General features: G+C 44.7%; 2 protein-coding genes across 2 annotated transcripts in view; one reads left to right on the plus strand and one right to left on the minus strand.

The window, feature by feature from the left end:
• Positions 1-19,842, plus strand: part of LOC144150269 (ras-related protein Rab-1B-like) — a 203,188-nt gene that overhangs the window by 16,472 nt on the left and 166,874 nt on the right. The gene's annotated exons all lie outside the window — the stretch shown is intronic.
• LOC144149682 (ras-related protein Rab-1A-like) overlaps positions 14,668-19,842 on the minus strand; it is a 70,422-nt gene continuing 65,247 nt past the window's right edge. The window contains exon 9 of the mRNA XM_077681335.1: positions 14,668-14,724. Within this exon, the coding sequence (XP_077537461.1) occupies positions 14,668-14,724 (57 nt within the window). The remainder of the gene's footprint in view (positions 14,725-19,842) is intronic.

Consider the following 19,842-nt stretch of genomic DNA (forward strand, 5'->3'; position numbering starts at 1 on the left):
CGTGTTGTCACATGTATTATGTGGTATATAGTAAAAAGAAACAAGACTGAAATCAGAGAATAGGGAGGGTATGTCATTATTCTGTATTTATTTATTTATTTATTTACCCTCAGGGCCGGAAGGCATTACAGAGGGGAGTGGTTACAATCTACAATACAAACATAATAAAAAAGCAGTCAGTTACAATACAAACGCAAATAAAGCAATCAGTTTGTTATATAAAGATACATTCATATCAAGTAAATAAACAATTCAGGTAAATAACAAAAGCAGTCAGATAAAATACAAACGCAAATAAAGCAATCGGTTTGTTATGTAAAGATGAGTTCACCTTATTATACAATGTTAGGTAGGGTATCGTGAAAAAAATGGTTATCAGTAATCGATACAACTTCTGCAGGAAGGTGGTTCCAGTCTCGTGATGTACGGGGTATAAATGATTGCGCGAACGTTCTCGTAAGACATGAATTGAGACCTACTTTGTGAGCGTGATCAATGCGATGGGAATGGTAGGACGGAGAGAGAATTAATTTATGGCGTAGCTCATTATGATGATATAATTTGTGAAATAAGCTGAGGCGAGAAATTTTACGACGAGTCTGTAGTAACGGCAGGTCAAGACTGGACTTCATAGTAGTTATGCTGGCTGTACGGTTATAATTGGAAAGAATGAAGCGTGCAGAGTTATTCTGGACCATCTCAAGACGGTAGGTTAGTTTATCGTGACTGGGGTCCCATACTGATGAAGCATATTCTAATTTAGAGCGCACTAATGTTTTATACAGTAGTAGTTTTAATGATGATGGTGCGTTATGGAAGTTCCTACGCAAGTAGCCCAGCATTCTGTTAGCGTTATTAGCAACATATTCCACGTGAGCATCCCACGCTAGGTTAAAAGTAATATGGACACCTAAGTATTTGTAAGAGTCAACGGATTGCAAGCATACGTTATTGAGGTAGTAGGAACATCGAGTTACGTTAATCCTAGAAACATGCATGACTTTACATTTATTTGTATTCAGTTCCATTAGCCAGGTATTACACCAGTTATTAATAGCAGAGAGATCAGATTGAAGTATTCGACTATCATTTTCGCTGGTTATTTCCCGAAATATAACACAGTCATCTGCGAAAAGGTGCAAATTAGAAGACACGACATTATGAAGGTCGTTAATATAGATAAGAAATAAAAGCGGACCAAGGACGGATCCTTGGGGTACACCAGAATCGACATTACTTAGTTTGGAGTTATGGCCGTTAGCTGAAACAAATTGGGCACGATTAGTTAGAAAATACTCAATCCATCTAAGGACATTCCGATCTATGTTTAGTTTTCCTAGCTTATGGAGTAGTAGTTTATGTGATACCTTATCGAATGCTTTTGAAAAATCCAGAAAAATACAGTCGGCGTGTGATGAGCGATCTAGGATTTGATGCAGCTTATGAGTTAGCAATGCAAGCTGAGTTTCACATGAGTATGATTTGCGAAATCCATGTTGTGCCGATGTGAAAAATGAGTTTGATTCTAGGAATTTTACCAAGTTGGAGTAAATTACGTGTTCTAAAAGCTTGCAACAAGTACTTGTAAGAGAAATAGGACGGTAGTTAGCTGGATTAGATTTAATCCCCGATTTGTGAACTGGAACCACCTTTCCGATTTTCCATGATGTGGGAAGACTGGACATATCTAATGATTGTTGAAAAATTTTTGTTAGTAGGATGGCACTGTAGGTGGACGTGTTTTTTAGAAATTTTGTTGTGATGTTGTCATAACCAGGGGAGGAATGATTACAAAGACCACTAATTAATTTATATATACCAGCTATGTCGAAAGATATTTGAGGCATGATGGTGTAGTTATAGTGATTTGTCACAGGAAGGTAGTTGTGTTTTGCATCCGAAAAAATGTTAACGAATACCTCTTGCAAGACAGTAGCACTTTGATCTTCAGGGATCGGGTTATTTGACGGGTCAACCAAGCTAATTTTGTCAGAATATGACGGATTAATAGCTCGCCAGAACTGTCTAGGGTTGTTTTTTAGCATGGCTGGTAGTGTATTGGTTAAAAAGTACAATTTGGCATTTTTAATAGCTGAAACATAAGCATTTGAAGCAATATTACAGGCGGACCAGCGCGTGTTTGTAGGATTTCGTTTGGCCTGGCGATAAAGACGCTTCTTTTTGTTAGCTAGACGTTTGATATGAATATTGTACCAAGGTGCATGCGTGTTAGTTGTGATTGTACGTTGTGGAATGTGCTTTTCGGTTAGTTCATGGACTTTACGCGCAAAAATGTCCCAGTTTTCTTCGACCGAACGATCATCAAAATTTTGAAAAAAACTTCAATAAATTGTGACAAGGCGTTATTTATGGAAGCGAAGTCAGCTCTGCTGTAGTAGTGCACAGTTTTTCTAACTCGTCTTGTTTTTAAGATCGGTGCGTGAATATCGAGAGTGAGAAGACAATGGTCGCTTATTCCAGGCAAGTAAGTGATTGGGGAAACGAAATCAGGGCGATTAGTTAAGATAAGGTCGAGGGTATTTGCACAGTTATCCGCAATTCTAGTCGGTTCAGAAACTAATTGTGTTAAAGAGAATATAGAACACATTTCAAGAAAGTCGCTGGATTCCTGAGAAGACGAGGTAAGGTGAGGCTGCTCGGCGTGCCAATCTATGTTAGGAAAATTAAAATCGCCGAGTAAGAAAACAGGCGACAAAGGAAAACGGTTTCGAATATTGTTAATTGCGTCATGTAAGTCGTTAACAAAACCGGGTGGTGAAGAAGGAGACCTGTAGCAAACACCTATTACTACTTTTTGTTGATTGATTGTGACTGAATCCCAAACCATCTCGAGGGTGTTTTTAATGTGCACGCATAATGACGGAAGATCTTTTGAAATGGCTAGCATTACGCCACCGCCTCGTCGTATGGTTCTATCGCAGCGATAAAGGGAAAAGTTAGAGGCATTATGAAAGATTTCGGAGTCCCGGATATTAGTTGATAGCCACGTTTCGGTTAGGGCGATAATATGAGCGTTGCAGGTGTCGATGACTGATGACAGTGCGTCGCGTTTGTTAACTGTGCTTCGAACGTTGCCAAACAAAATGGATACGACAGATGGACACGTGGGTGAAAGTGACGAGCCACTGCCCCTCACGCGTTCCTATGTTAGAGCCTGTGGTTGACGGCTGGAAGAAGCGTCTTCCTCTGCCTGCATTTCCCGTATGGAATTCGAGATAAGATCGTAGGTGTACCATTTGTTGTTGAGCTTCATTTTTTTGTACCTTAGCTGAAATTTGGGTGATCCAGGTTGTTTTTTGCCGAATTCAATCAGTTTTTTGTGTATCAGACGGGTACTGGGTGAAAAGTCCTCGCCGACAGTGAGGTCTTTTTCTTTCAGTTCTTTCCTCAAACCGAGGAATTTATCTTTTGTTTTGAAGTTGCTGAATTTAACAATGATTGGCCGGACTTTGCCGTTTGAAAAACTACCCAGTCTGTGTGCGCGCTCAATTTAATTAGGCGAAAACCCATCAAGAACCGATGTTAGCTCGGTCACTATTTTGGTTTCTGTTTCTTCCCACGTTTCTTTTGTGTCTGGAATGCCGTAAAAAATCAAGTTGTTTCTGCGAGATCGGTCTTCTAGTTCGTCTAAACGAGATGCGAGTTCATAGTTTTGACTTGTTAGTTCGTGGGTTGTGCTCTGCAAGCTCAAAAGTTCCTGCTGTTGGCTTTCAATCTGCTCCGATTTTTGTTCTAATTGGTTGAGTTTAATTTGGAAATTTGACATTTGGGTTTCAATGGCTTTCTGTCCATCCTTAATAGCCTTCATTTCAGCCACAACTTCGGTTTGCCACGCAGAACTTTGCAGAGCTCGAGAGTGTAAATCCTTGAGGAGGTGAAACATGACTTTTGTTAATTTATTTGTAGTTTTTCGAAGCTAAACAAATTGTGCTTTCATTTCTCTTTATGCGCTACAGGATGGCGAAAAACTGTGGTGGAAACAATCGCTTTGTGAAGATTTCCGAGTAAAGGACTTATAATGGTAGAATTATGGAACGGGAACGACACCAGACATTCTCGTTCCTTAGTGTCTCTCAATATATATATATATATATATATATATATATATATATATATATATATATATATATATATATATATATATATATATATATATATATATATATATATATATATATATATGTATATATATATATATATATATATATACAGCATTGCGGAAGAAAAATCAAGTACACCGAAGCCGTCTGACCAGCCATCCGTCCATAGTTACGCTCGTGGTAACAGCGGTCAACAGTTCTATATTAACTATCTCCTACCCTTTCAAGCATATTGGCCACATAACGATAACGACAAAGAAAAACGAAGAATTGGACTGCGAGAACAGCGCGTCCTCCACCGGTGGCGAGTACAGCCAGTGCGTGTGTGGGGGTGTTTGTAAGCTTTACCAGAGTCCTTCAATTCTTCTCTGGTCATGAAACTCCCGGCCAAGTTTCGTACGGGGACCAAGGCTACCAGGAGTGGCGCCACCGCAGATCGGAGGGCATCGGGTGGCCGCCCCTGCTCTGTAGCCAGACCGGCAGGCAGGAACGCAGTAGCAGCATGCCCGTTCGCACCAAATTTTTTCGCCACTCACAAAATGATAAGTCCATTTGAGTGGCCCACGACACTTGAAGCGAAAGCGCACTGCTGATAAGGCGGCGAGCGTCTGTTTTATCTTACTCCGTGGTCCGTTCCCTGCCAAACGGGCTCTGACCACGCCCCCCGGTTCCCCTCCGATCAACACCAGCGCCACGGCGCGGCAGTGAACGAAGCTCTCCCATAGCGGCACGGCGAAGTTTCATGGCCAGAAAGGCATTGAAGGACTCTGGCTTTACTTAGAAGGAGCTAATAGAAGAAGCGAAAGCGAAGAACACTCTTGACCGAGAAGCAGTCGAGATGCCAGAGCACAACACTGATGATGATGCGTTCCAGATAGCACTCCTTCGTCGTCGTCCCGGATTGGCTGCGATGTCACAAATTAAAAGTTCGCTCACGTGCTTGTGGATACGTGACAGTTTGATGGCCCAGAAATCCCATTGGCTTATCGCGAAATTTGACTATGTTTCACGTGGCAAGCCGCTGGGATAACGAAAGACGCTCGGCGTCTCCCGCGGTTGTCGAGGGGAGGCGCTAGTTGACCGGTCTCTGAACCGCCGAACTCGAGAAGATACCCGCCCGCCGGGATGGCGCAGTTGATAGCGCACGGCAACCATTATGCGGAGGTCGTGGGTTGAATTCCCACTTTCGCGCACGGCGCATTTTTTCTCGACTTTGATATCTTTATTCGTGCAGCATACAAAAATGACAATCACTTCATTCAGCGCTATAAAGCGACTTCAATATCCAAATAGCGTTGGCAATAAGGGCGGCAGCTCTGATTTGTGGTCTTACGAAATCCCATATATATATATATATATATATATATATATATATATATATATATATAGCGAATCAGAAAATGGGAAATGAGGGGCTCCGTGAAATAAGACAGAAAATAGGGGTTGGCAGTCAAGAAAACCTCGGAAAGCAAAGGGGAGGCTGTGGTGGGTCATAGAAAGAGATGAAGAATTTTTTGAGTCGAAAAGAAAGTGGTGAAAAAATGCCCGCCGGGTGGGATCCGAACCCACGACCTCCAGAATACCGGTCTGGTGCGATAACCACTACGCTACCGGTATTCTGGAGGTCGTGGGTTCGGATCCCACCCGGCGGGCATTTTTTCACCACTTTCTTTTCGACTCAAAAAATTCTTCATCTCTTTCTATGACCCACCACAGCCTCCCCTTTGCTTTCCGAGGTTTTCTTGACTGCCAACCCCTATATATATATATATATATATATATATATATATATATATATATATATATATATATATATATATATATATATATATATATAGCGAATCCGAAATGCGAAATGAGGGGCTCGTTGAATTGAGACAGAATAATGGTTGGCAGTCAAAAAAACCTCAGAAAGCAAAGGGGAGAATGTGGTCGGTCATAGAAAAAGATGAATTCCCGCACTTGGGCGGGGGGAGGAGGAAGGGTAGCCAGCGCCACTCGGACTACTCGGGGTGAAGGGGACCTTCTTTTTAACCCCTGGGCCGTGACTCGAGTGTCTACGACATGTCGCGAGTGGTCGACCAGCGTTGAACACTCTTAAGCTACCTTTGGCACCAAGACGGCCAGAACAGACGTCCTCGCTATGCATGTAGCGAATAAGAAATGGGAAATGAGGGGCTAGTTGAATTCAGACAGAATATAAGGGTTGGCAGTCGAGAAAACCTCGGAAAGCAAAGGGCAGAATGCGGTAGGTCATAGAAACTGATGAAGAATTTTTTGAGTCAGAAAGAAAGTGGCGAAAGAATGCCCACCGGGTGGGATCCGAACCCATCACCTCCAGAAGACCGGTCTGGAGCGATGACCACTACGCTACCATCGGGGCTGTTTCCCCACCACTTTCTCGGGTATTTATGTTAAGGCATTTCTGTTTACTGCACTTGGGGTTGGTAACAGCGCCACTCGGGCAACTCGGGGTGAATGGACCTTCTTTTTAAACCCCGGACTGTGACTCGAGTGTCTACGACATGTCCAGAGTTTTCGACCAGCCTTGAACCCTGTTAAGCTACCGTTGGCACCAATACTGCGAGAACAGAGGCCCTCGCTATGCATGTAGCGAAACAGAAATGGGAAATGACGGGCTCGCTGAATTAAGACAGAATAAAGGTTGGCAGTGAACAAAACACCGGAAAGCACAGGGGAGAATGCGGTAGGTCGTAGAAACAGATGAAGAATTTTTTGATTCAGAAAGTGGTGAAAAAAGTCCCGCCGGGAGGGAGGGCGTGAAACCGGCGCGGCCATGACTGCGCCGCTCACGAACTTCTTGCTTTTCGTGCAGGTGCTTATCGGACCCTTTTTGCGTCAATGCCCTATCGAACTATCGAAGCGCAACCTGTCAGCACAAAGAAATCTGCGTCACCAAGCATCGATGCATGGAATCATTCGTGGTGCCGTGGGGGAATCGACGAGGACGGCGAAGAAGACATCGGCCAGGATTTCTGCACCGTCTCCTCCTCTTCTGGCCGTTGCCCACTACCGGTTAGGCAACCATGGGTCTTCATCGACGACGACTACTGCCTACAAAAGCAGCTGATCTTCAGTTCGCATCTGGGGCTCTGGGGCGTGAAACCGGCGCGGCCATGACTGCGCCGCTCACGAACTTCTTGCTTTTCGTGCAGGTTAGTTGCGATGATGTATGTTGCACCCATATCATTCTTGCCTTGCCGGTTTCAGCCCCAGAGCTTTTTGCAAGTGTTAGTTCAAACTTGAATGTGCGCGAAAAACCTTGCCGAAGGCGACACCATTTCTTTCTGTTCCGGCGCTGCGCATTTTATCTCCTGTTGCTTCTACTGTGCGGTGATGTCGAGCGAAACCCGGGCCCAGGGGATGATATACTAAACCAGCTCTTGAATGGACAGAAAGAGATTAAGCTTAAGTTAAACGCTATTGAGCAATATCAAGCTGATAACAAAAAGGCAATGAGCGACCTAAACGCGCGCATGGCTAAACTTGAATCGCAAATAATTAAGCTTGACGAACTGCAGAACACTGTCAGGGAGTGCAAAGAAGTCAGACTATTGCAAGACGCTAAGCTAGAATCTCTGGTTAGTAAAGTAGATGACCTCGAAAACCGTAGCAGAAGGAGCAACTTGCTCTTTTATGGCGTGGAAGATAACGACGAGCATGAAAAGTATCAAGTGTCTGAAAAACACGTTTTGGAAATCTGTCGGTCGCACTTGGAATTGGACGCTGTAGAAATTGAAAGAGCCCACCGTCTGGGCAGATTCCAGTCGGGAAAAAACAGGCCGATCATTGTGAAGTTTACCACGTTCAAAGACAAGCAAGAGGTACTGGCAAATGCAAAAAAGTTAAAGGAAACTGATTTCAGCATATCGGAAGATTTTTCACAAAATGTGCGAAACAAAAGGAAGCAGCTGTGGGAGTACGCGAAGGTTCATCGAACTGTAGGCGATAAAGTAACCCTTAAGTATGACACACTATATTTAAACAAAAAGAAGTATATGTATGATGAGTCACTTCAGAGGGTTGTACCATCCGCCTGACAGTTACGCCCACAACCCTCCCCCCTTTACTGTACTTGTAGTAAACTGCAGAAGTATTCTGAATAAGACAGACGAGTTTTCCAGTCTCCTGGAAATGGTTAAGCCAAGTGCAGTTCTTGGAACTGAGTCTTGGCTGGACGGTGACGTAAGAGATAATGAAGTATTTCCCGAGAGTTACGTTTGTTATAGGAAAGATCGCGGTAGTCGTGGAGGAGGCGTTTTTATTTTAATTCACGAAACAGTTGACTCCCGGAGGCCGGAAGTTCAGGTCGGCCAAAGCGAGTCTGTTTGGGCTCAAGTTAGACTGAAGAATGGAAAATCTTTATCGTTATGTTCGTTTTATCGCCCCCCTGGAAGCCCTGTTAAAGTGCTTAGTGACCTATATGATTCTATCGAGACCATGGACACCGATGACTTAGTCGTCGGAGGGGATTTCAATTTGCCTGAAATCGATTGGTCGCAGCCACACAATACTGAAACCTCGGGAAATGCATCAAGTAAAGAAATGATAAAGATATGCCACTCCTTTGCATTGACTCAGCTGGTGTTACAACCCACACGTGGAAACAATATATTAGATCTTGTTTCCACAAACGTTCCCATGGCCGCACAGTCTACGGTGGTTGTACCAGGAATAGGGGATCACGATGCTATACAGTCGAACACGGATATATCGAACACGGATATATCAAATTTTCGGCTATATCGAACTTGTAAATTATCCCCTTGAAAATTCTTTGTAAAAGTATAGAAACTCGCACGTTTATATCGAACGGTATTTTTACCCGCCATCGGATATATCGAACGCCACGCGAGCTGGAAGGTGCGCTTCGGCACTCGCTGCGCCCCGCGACCTTCGCCACCTACGCGGCACAGCGCCTCCGCCGACACCCGAAACGCTTGAAAAACGTGAGGGCTCGGGGGCTCGGACTGCGCTATTGGGCGCCCCGCGGGCTCCTCCTTTCGCCTTTTCTTTCTTTTTTGTTGTTGATGTTTTGTGAGTTTTGATCAGCGTGGGAGGACGTCGAGCTGGGCAAGTCGGGGCGTCGCGCTTGCCTTCTTGTGGACAACTGCTCGGCCCACCACACCACTTGCGAGCTCAAAAACATCGGGCTGAAGTTTCTGCCGGCCAACACAACAGCGAAGTTGCAACCGCTCGACCAGGACATCATCAAGTCTTTCAAGGTGGGCTACAGGAGGCGACTCCTTGATAGTCTGCTGGTCAACCTCCGCATGGGCACCGAGCTGAAGGTTGACCTGCTTGGTGCCATTCAAATGCTGACGGGCGCCTGGCGAGACGTGAAGACGGACACAGTGGCCAACTGCTTCCGAAGGCAGGCTTCGGGACGGCGGAACTTGCGGAAACCGGTGAAGACGGAGACGAATAGCGCATAGACGACGCGTTTCGCGAGTTGTCGACACTCTTCCCGGCTGCCGTTCCACCCGAAGTGTCTGCGGACGATTTCGTGGAAGTGGACTGCAATGTTCAGGCTGTTGCGAGCCTCGCTGACGAGGACATTGTAGCTGTGGTCGCAGGGACCCAGGATGCCCAGGCCGACAGCTCAAGTGGCGACGAAGATCGTCCGAACGAGGCGGCGGCTACACGCGCGTACTCCGCCGCCGAAGTGGCGGCAGCGTTCGGCTTGATTCGCCGTTGTTGTGGCGACATTGAGGGAACCGGTCTGTCGCACCTGGACAGCCTCGATAAGATCGAGGCCAGCGTCTTTAACTTCATTTCGAAGACGAAGAAGCAGGCCAAGATAAGCTATTTTTTTTCACGGAAATAAAACATTCCGTTGCATTGTGTGTGCGGAATTAGTTGTCATTCTTGAATGCGCCGATTGTAGGTGATCGTCCGCCACAGGTAAGATCTAGGGGCCTTTATTTTTTTTATATCGAATTTTTCATATATCGAACTAATTCGCGATCCCCTTCGAGTTCGATATATCCGTGTTCGACTGTAGTTTGTACCATGAACTTCAGATACGCTAAAATTGCAGATAGCGGCCAACGCCGCGTATATAGTTACAAAAAGGCCCGTATACATGATATATCCCGAGCATTAGAGGTGTATTTTACAGTTTTTGAAACCTTATCGGAAACATGTGACGTACACGCGTTGTGGCACATATTTAAAAGTAAAATTTATGAGCTTCGCGAACGTTATGTACCATCATGGGTGATGACGTCACGTCGCTGCAAAAATAAACCGTGGTATACAAAGGAAGTGCGCAAAATCGCCAAACGAAGGCAGTATGCTTATGCAAAATGCAAAACCAGTCGGTCAACCGAAAGAACGTTTAAATTGCGGCAGCTTACAAAAGAAATGAAAACTGCTGTGAAGCAGGCTAAGAACAAATTTTTCGGTTCTTTTCACTCGCGTATTAAAAGCCAGCCTAAGTTGTTCTGGAAGCTCATCAAAATTAACAGAAAAGACGACGTATCGATTCCCCCAATAGATGACTCCGGCAGCATTGTTCATGACAACCTTGCCAAAGCAAACTGCTTTAATTCGTTCTTTGCTTCCGTGTTTTCGGCACGTGGAAGTGCCAATACTCTAAACATGGATTACGGCAAAATGGGCGGCCAACCCATGGAAGACATTGAAATAGATCGGAGAGGAATTGAAATGTTACTGAAGCGATTGGATGTAGGGAAGGCTTGTGGACCTGATGGTTTACCGGCTGCATTACTGTCTCCGTGCGCTGAGTCAATTTCGAAGTATCTTTGCATTATTTTCAACAAGTCCTTACACGAAAGTGCCTTACCTGAAGATTGGAAAGATGCAAATGTTGTTCCTGTGCACAAGTCTGGACCCCGTAACAGAGTTTGCAATTACCGGCCGATTTCCTTGACAAGTATTGCGTGCAAAGTATTTGAGCATATACTCTTTACTAACATTATTAATCACTTAAACAGATTCTCCTTGCTAAGCCCTTGTCAACACGGATTTCGTACCGGTTTTTCCTGCGTTACTCAGCTAACAGAGCTTACTCACGATGTAGCAAGTGCATTAGATAACGGCTGCTTGGTTGATTCAGTTTTCCTGGATTTTAAAAAAAGCTTTTGACGTTGTTCCGCATGATTTATTGGTACAAAAGTTATCTTGGTATAATTTGAATAAATCAGTTATTTCTTGGATTCAGGAATATTTAACCTCAAGGCACCAGAAAGTAGTATTAAACAGTCAACACTCGCACGAGATAGAAGTAACATCAGGTGTACCCCAGGGATCTGTTTTGGGCCCTCGGTTGTTCTTAATTTACATAAATGATCTAAGTGTTCACATCTCATCTCATGTCAGATTATTCGCTGATGATTGCGTGTTATATAGAGTTATTCATAATACGAGTGATTGTTTTGCCTTGCAAGATGACCTAAATAGGGTTGCAGAGTGGTGCAAAAAATGGGGTATGCGTATAAATTTGCAGAAAACTGTACATTTGTGTATTTCAAGAAAACGTACTCCCCATCAAGTTAAATACACAATTAACTCTGAGCAGCTTTCATATGTACCTGAGTTCAAGTATCTTGGTGTTTTCTTTACCTCCACTCTGTCGTGGCACCGCCATATTGAATATATTTCCGCCAAGGCATGTCGAGTATTAGGATTCTTGCGACGCAATACAAAACATTATCCATTCCAAACTAAGCAGCTACTGTATATTATGAATGTTCACTCTATTCTTGATTATGCTTGCACTGTATGGGACCCTTGGCTAAAGAACGACATCCAGAAGTTAGAAAGAGTGCAAAACTTAGCGGCCCGTTTTGTGTTCCGAAATTACACTAGGAATTTCAGTGTATCGCGTGCGAAAGAGATTGTTGGATGGGAACCATTAGAAGAACGTAGAAGGGCTCTTAGGCTGAAGTTATTTCATAATATCTTTCACTCCAGGACTGGCATAGAGCGTGAAAAATACTTTTTTAGTCCTGATTATGTCTCTTCACGCTTGGATCATGTGAATAAGGTAAGAGAAATGAAGTGTAAAACAGATGTCCTAAGAAAGTCTTTTTTCTTCAGGACCATATCGAATTGGAATCGGCTACCTCGAGATACTGTGACAGTCATGTCTAACGATGCATTTTTTTCCATGTTATGACCCAATTGTTTGTAACATTCAAGTTGTGTATTCAAGTTGTGTATGTTGTTTAAGTTTGACTCTGCATTTATTGTTAAATCACTTGCATTGATTAGTGTACATTTCCTTGTACCCCCCCCCCCCCCACTGTAATGCCACAGGCGCTGTGGGTACTGAACAAATAAAACAAATAAATAAATCCGAACCAACGAACTCCAGAATCCGCGTCTGCTGCGATTACCACTACGCTACCGGTGGGGATGTTTCCCCACCTCTTTCTCGAGTATTGATGTTACGGTATTTTTTTGTTTCCTTCACTTGCGGGTGGTAGCCAGCGCCACTCGGACTACTCGGGGTGAAGGGGACCTTCTTTTTAACCCCTGGGCCGTGACTCGCGTGTCTACGACATGTCCAGAGTGGTCGACCACCGTTGAACCCTCTTAAGCTACCTTTAGCACCAAGGCTGCCAAAACAGAGGCCCTCGCTATGCAAGTAGCGAATCAGTAATGGCAAATGAGGGGCTCCTTCAATTAAGGCAGAATAAAGGTTCGCAGTCAAGCAAACCTCAGAAAGCAAAGGGGAGAATGCGGTAGGTCATAGAAAAAGATGAAATTTTTGAGCCAGAACGACAGTGGTGAAAATTGCCCTCCGGGTGGGATGGCATTTTTTCTTTCTGACTCAAAAAACTAAAAATTATTCCTCCGACGGCGCTCCCACTGACCCTATCTTTAACCCAGACAATATATATATATATATATATATATATATATATATATATATATATATATATATATATGTATATTTATATTTAGGTAAAAGATAAGAACCACTTTGCGGTTAAATTGTTTATTATTGTTGACAAACTCATCGAAATCTCTCTCTCTCTCTCTCTATATATATATATATATATATATTTAAATATATGTTTATATTTAGAACTGCTCCGGTCAAAAATCCGCCGTTTTTGACCGGAAGCGGGCAAAAACGGACAAAAATGGACAAATACGGCGGATTTTTTCTCGACTTCTATTTTCGCTCGCCTATTTATCACTGTATCGAAGAAACATGACAAACATACGTCATTCGGCACTATTGAATATTTCGAAAAAAGCCGAATGGCATTCGCAGTAACGACTGCAACCTTGATATGTGTCCTTACTGAGTCCCTCGTCCCTTGTCTTTCTGTTCTGCTATATATATATATATATATATATATATAGTCTGGAAACATAAAAACTCACTCAGAGCGCGAAAAAATAAGGCAATTTTTGACAGGGACACACGAGAAAACAGGAAGAAATAAAAGAAAAAGTTTACTGACGTTTCAGGAAGAGGACACTCTGAAGAAACGAAGTCCTCTTCCTGAAAGGTGAGTAAACTTTTATTTTTATTTCTTAATGTTTTTCTCGTGTGTGTCTGTCTCTGCTTACCTGATATACACAAATATATATATATATATATATATATATATATATATATATATATTTTGTAGAACAGAGACGTACGGGACGAGGGATTCCGTAAGGACACATATCAAAGTTGCAGTCCTTATTGCCAGTGCTGTTTGGCGTTTTAACAGTGTTTTATAGTGCCGAATGAGGTATGATTGCCTTTTTTTTATGCAGGAATAAATAATTGAAAATTCAAGTCGAGAAAAAATGCACCGTTTTTTTTCCCGCTTCCGGAAAAAACGGCGCATTTTTTCTCGACTTGAATTTTCAATTATTTAATCCTGCATAAAAAAAAGGCAATCATACCTCATTCGGCACTATACAACACTGTTAAAACGCCAAATAGCACTGGCAATAAGGACTGCAACTTTGATATATATATATATATATATATATATATATATATATATATATATATATATATATATAGAGAGAGAGAGAGAGAGAGAGAGAGAGAGAGAGATAACACAGCGCCATCAAGCTGCTTTATTGGGCGAGTTCAGCAGACCAACAACCCCGATTGCATGAGAGTTTTTGGTCCGCATTTTGAGTTGGTCCTCCACTGCATGTGTTCCCCTGAGTCGACTGGGTGCAGGATATCTCAATGACTTTACATGCACAAATTGCTTTCAAGGATCTCCTCAAATTGAGGCTCGAGTGGAGCAAGGGACAGAAAACGAGGGTGTCTGCCCCGGTGTCCAACCAATTCGTATCATGTGGCGTGAAGAGGATTTTACCACCATTTTCACTCGCTGCAGTTTCTCATCGGCAGCGGAATTTCCTACATACGAACCGACTTTTTTCTGCACAGCGTGGGTTAAGCATAAGACGACGTCAAGGACCTCAAGAGTGCTTAGCAAGGTTAACTTCAAGGGTAATTTAACACATTCGAAATGTTCTTCACACTGAGCTCGCAGATGAAAGGGGTTTTGTAACCGCTGAAATTAAACGATCAACTTACGAAGTCTAATCCAATAGTGGAGGCGTACAAGCCTGAGAAGTGATCCTCCTGAAACAAAAAAAAAGTTCAGAACAATTATGTCAATAAGGTGCTGCGAGAAGAAAGTGTATTCTTATTTTAGCAGCCCATATGAAACCATGGCCCAAATCAGCGAAAATTTGTAATTGCCTCACATTAACATCCTCTAAAGCACATTAAGAAGTTGACATATGATCCCAAAATAGACTTCGCGGTTTCAGAAAATAGAGATGGGCACTGACGAGCAATTAAACTTTGTTCTTACGCAAGCGATCACGTTAACAAGCATTTCTTGTTGTGGCGCCTGCTCCACGTCGCACACGAGCCCAGCAATGACCATAATGATTACTTAGCTTTCGAAGTAAGGTGTGCGTCCGGCATTAACACAAATACAATTTCAATATGAATAATATTTGTTAGATTTCTCACTGTCCATGCGTTCTTGAAGAAAAGGGCACCAATTATTATGTATTAAAACAGATAACTTGGCGAGTTGGTTTAGATTCATCTTCACTAGGTACAAAAGCACACGAACGAAAGGCTGAGGCGCCCTATTTGTGTTTACCTCAGTCGTTCGTCCGTGTCTTTTTGCAACTAGTGAATATGAACAATTATTATGGTATAAGGAAGCGTTTGAGACCATTTTTCACGTCGATGGAGACATCGCAACTTCATTGTCCCTAACAAACATGATAAACCCAGTATTGGATATATACCAAGCAGTCTGTTATCTTAAGAAAACTTGTTGTCTCGTATAACGTAAGGTAACAAGGACGCTATTACTATTCAGAGCCTCACAACACCTGCCCTACAATCCTTTAAAATGGACATAATTAATCATGACGGTACCTCTGCGTTGAGTAAAAAGGATGTCAATGAGGCGCACATCGTCTTTATGGAGAGCTTTTTGCTTATTTATAAGATGCACTTTCCATTCAAAACGTACACAACTTAAAAAAATAAGGGAAGCTTGGGACAACCTAGAACGATTAAAAATAATTAATGATATCAACCACCGTTTGACTTCATTTTCATGCACACGTTCCGAGGAAAATTTAAAAGTGTTTAAAGGAATACCTAATCAGTTTAACTGCAAACTGCAGCGCGGGAAGATAAACTATTAGCAGCTGGTACTTCTTGATATTACTCGGCAGGATCCTTACACACCATAGAAGGCGTTAAACACAGTTTTGGGTAGCTGCCGCAATAGCAATGCTTTTAAAACCGTTACTGTGAATTGCCAACGAATTAGGACAAGAGCTCACTGATTATTTCAATATTATTTTGGTAAGTACCAATCCCTGGTTGGGTAATTCCGCAAAAATAATGAATGCTTGATTGTGCTGCTGTCCTAATAGCATTTTCTTTCATCGGACTGGTGTACATGAAGTGTAAAAACTTATTATGTCATTGTAGAGTAACAAACCGTTAGACAATGATACTTGCAAATTGAAACTATAAGATATGTATAACGTTGCATAGTTAGCGCATTCGCTGACGTCTATCACATGGTCATTGAGTACGATGTGTTTTCCAGCGGTATGAAGACTGCACGGCTATAAGTAATTTATAAAAGCGATGGTCATAACGCGCCCTCCAATTATAAGACCAAATTCATCCTTCCTGTGTTGTCGAAGAGTCTAGAGAATTTAATTTGTGCTCGAATAAGCAAGTTTTTTTCACCAATACAGACTAATAAGCGCCTCACAATTAGGATTCACTGCAAGCCCGTCACCTCAAATTGCTTTACTATCCCTAAACAAGCGCATTCTTACGAATGTAGAAACAAACTTTTACATGGCAGGAATAATTATTGCTATCTTCAAGGTCTTCGATTCTCTCGATCATCAAGTTCTAAATAACAAGGTACAGTGGTATGGTATTAGCAAAAGGCCATTAGATTTGCTCCTATATTCTTATGGTGCTAGAGAGCAGTTTGTATATATTGATAATCACAAGTCCACCCGACTGCCAATTACGTGTAGCGTACCCCAAAATAGTTTATTACGACATCTTACATTTAATACATATAATCACGACATTGGACACCTTTACCCCACGAATATTTTCATAATACATGCGGACGATAGTACACTGCTTATTAACTCGTGCTTATTCAGATAAGCTAATGCATTTCTCGCTAAGCTGTAACAACGGGCAAAATTGAATGATATTAAAGTAATTTAAACGAAACTAACCCAATTTTATCTCATCCCAGAAATAAAAAAAAATTGCGCCACTTCACACTAACGGGGCCAAGACTGGGCAATCAAGAGATATGGCGGCACAACCTAGGTTATTCTTTGTTCGGCTGAGTTTATGCGTGGTTATTTTAGAAGTCTCGGCCAAATTTTTTGCGTGCTTATGCTTCGATACTCGGTCCAGCTATGTGTTTGGTGTGGTCTTTAGCCCCCCTAAAGAGCAGTGAACACTCGGCCATTATTTCATGTACAATGAACGCGTGCCCTCCGGCTTTGCGGAGAAGGTCCAATGGGCGCAGCGGGGCGGGAATTCTCCCATAACTTTTCAACGCTCTTGCTGGCCACCGTTCGGTTCATGCGGTCTAGTGTGTGCGACGCTAATTAGTAATTTGATTAACGTTATCGCTTTTCGGCCTTTTAATTTCCTTCTTTATGACATTATATATCGTTGAGGCCCACCGTTGAGCTGCCGTGTGAGGCCCACCGCTCCAAGGCCGTGCATTTCGTTGTGCTCGCGCTGACCGTGATCATCGTTCTGCTGGGTCGACTTGAGAAGACAGCACCCACGTCGTGGGGCCTCAGTGAACGGTTCCCTTGGTTTCGCCGTGATTGCAGAGGGGCGGCCCTGCGTTTTACGTTGGGGTAGCCCCTTTCTCCTGGATGCCTCTACCTACTGACCACTAACCCACCGTCTTGGAACTAAGGTCACGTCATCATGGCGTCTTGGGAGGCTGTTCAGCCACCGCCCAAGGCCCATGTCTTCTACTTCGCGGCCCCGAAGGACGTCACCGTGGATGACCTGGTGGATGCCCTGGAGGGAATCGTAGGCCGTTATGGCCTGGACACCCTATGCATCAGGGTGGTTTCAAGTTCTGCGCGGTGGCGGCTACGGCTGCTGCTGCTCGCAAGCTCACCGAGAAAGGAGCCGTCATCGTGAACGGAGTTTCGTGTCCTGTGGCCTGCATGGGCCCGCAGGTCGTCTACATGACAGTGTACCGCCTGAACCCCGTTGTGAGTAACGCGGAGCTTGCGGCAGCACTGAGACCGTATGGGAAGGTCCTCAACGTCAGCCAGCCGGCGTGGAGGAGCCTTCAGCATATCAAGACCGGCATGCGACTCGTGAAGATGGAGATGGCGAAGGCCGTCCCTAACTTCATGAAAATTCGAGGGTTCAAGGCCCAGTTGAATACAAAGGTGTGCGGAGGGTATGCGCCCGCTGCGGCCAGACCGATCACCAAGTTAGCGCCTGCAAGACCCCCTGGTGCGGCCGCTGCTCGGAGTACGGCCACGATGATGTCAACTGCAATGCCCAGTGTCGCCGCTGCAAGGGCAACCATGCCACCGCTGACTGCCTGCGGCCTCGCTCCTATGTAGATGCTGCAAGCAATTTCTCTGAGACGCCTCGCGCGCCCCCCGGTGTGCAAGCTCTTGAAAGTACAAGCGACTTTACCGAGCTGCCCCGGGCCTCCTTGGGCCAGCCTGCCGAGGAGTCAAGCGAAAGTGCTGATCTTGGCGTCACCCCTACCGACAGCCAAGAGATGGAATTGGAGAGCTGCCTGTCGCCTTCGGAGGAAGAGCTTGCCCCTGCGGCAGAAGTCACGTCATCGCCATCGGACGATACCTCCCTCTTCACGAGCCTCAGCTCTTCCGAGAGCAGTGACCCCGCGGATCACGCTCAGCACGAGCCAGGGCGTGCACTGGAGAAAAGCATCGCTCTCCCCGGTTCCTCGAGCGGCTCGCGCAGCCGCCGGAAGGAACAAAGCAAAACCGGCACGAGCGGCAAGGCAGCGGTTGGCCGTTCTAGTCTCTCCTCTAAGTCACCTGTAGCCGGTCACAGTACGGCCAGTACCAGTGCTGCCCTGACGCCCAAGGTTACGGACTCCCATCTCGTCAATACTGTCAGCCAAGTCGCCGATCTGCAGAGTTCCCCATCTCTCCTGGAGCGGCTCGAAGCGTGCACCAAGCAAAGTCAGCCTTCTTCGGCAGAGTCAGGTGATGTGGGAGGCACTGACGAGCCTGCTGGTCCCTCCCTCGTTGTTACCGACCCTCGCCTCGCCAACCCGATCAACCAGGTGCACGACTTGCTTCCCCCCCGACCCTCTCCACCGGATCGCCTAGATGCGTCCAAGCGGGCGTTGCCGTCGTCGTCAGCGGACACCGATGATGCCGACGACAACAAGAAACGGTGCGTCGAAGTCGACGTGCCGTCCGACGATAGTGAGTTTTGAGGATGGGAGGGTTAACGTGGTTTGTGCATTTATCACCTTATGCTGGTGCGTTTTCTTACTTTGAATGTCCAGGGCTTTCGGGACTTGGACAAACAGAGGGAGGTGATGCACTATGCTCGGGCGCAACACGTTGACCTTCTCTTTTTGCAGGAGTGCAATTTTCGTACTCCACGCGACGTTCTTTCGTTTCGCGAGCGCTTTTGTGTCCAAGCTTTTTTCACCCTGTCTGACAGGATGGCTTCGGGCGTAGGCGTTGTATTTCTGCGGGAGAGCTTGCGCCGCAAGGCTCATTGTACTTATGGGATCGGAGGGCGCGTGCTCGCAGTTGATTTTTTCTTGCTTGCTCGTCGCGTCCGAGCTGTTGTAGTGTACGCACCCGCGCAACACTCTGACTCTTCCTCTTTTTTCGCATCCCTCGACGCATTCATGCTCGAACGTTACCCAACATTTTTGGTGGGTGATTTTAATTGTGTAACTGACCGTCAGCGTGATGTACGGGGACGTGGGCAAGGTAGACCCTATAGCGGTGCCCGGGAGTTAAAGAACCTGATCGGTCAATTCCATCTTTCCGATGCGTGGGTGCAGCTCCACGGCGACAGGTTTGTAGCTACTTGGGGAAGGGGACAATCTGGCAGTAGGCTAGATAAGTTCTATTTCCCACCCGAGTTGAGCCGCTACTTGGATTGCTGTGCCGTCCTCTCCTTCCCAACTGGGGCTCG

The sequence above is a fragment of the Haemaphysalis longicornis genome, unplaced genomic scaffold (genome assembly GCF_048455015.1).
Source record: "Haemaphysalis longicornis isolate Haplotype H1 unplaced genomic scaffold, Haemaphysalis longicornis Haplotype H1 scaffold_8, whole genome shotgun sequence".
Classification (NCBI taxonomy): domain Eukaryota; kingdom Metazoa; phylum Arthropoda; class Arachnida; order Ixodida; family Ixodidae; genus Haemaphysalis; species Haemaphysalis longicornis.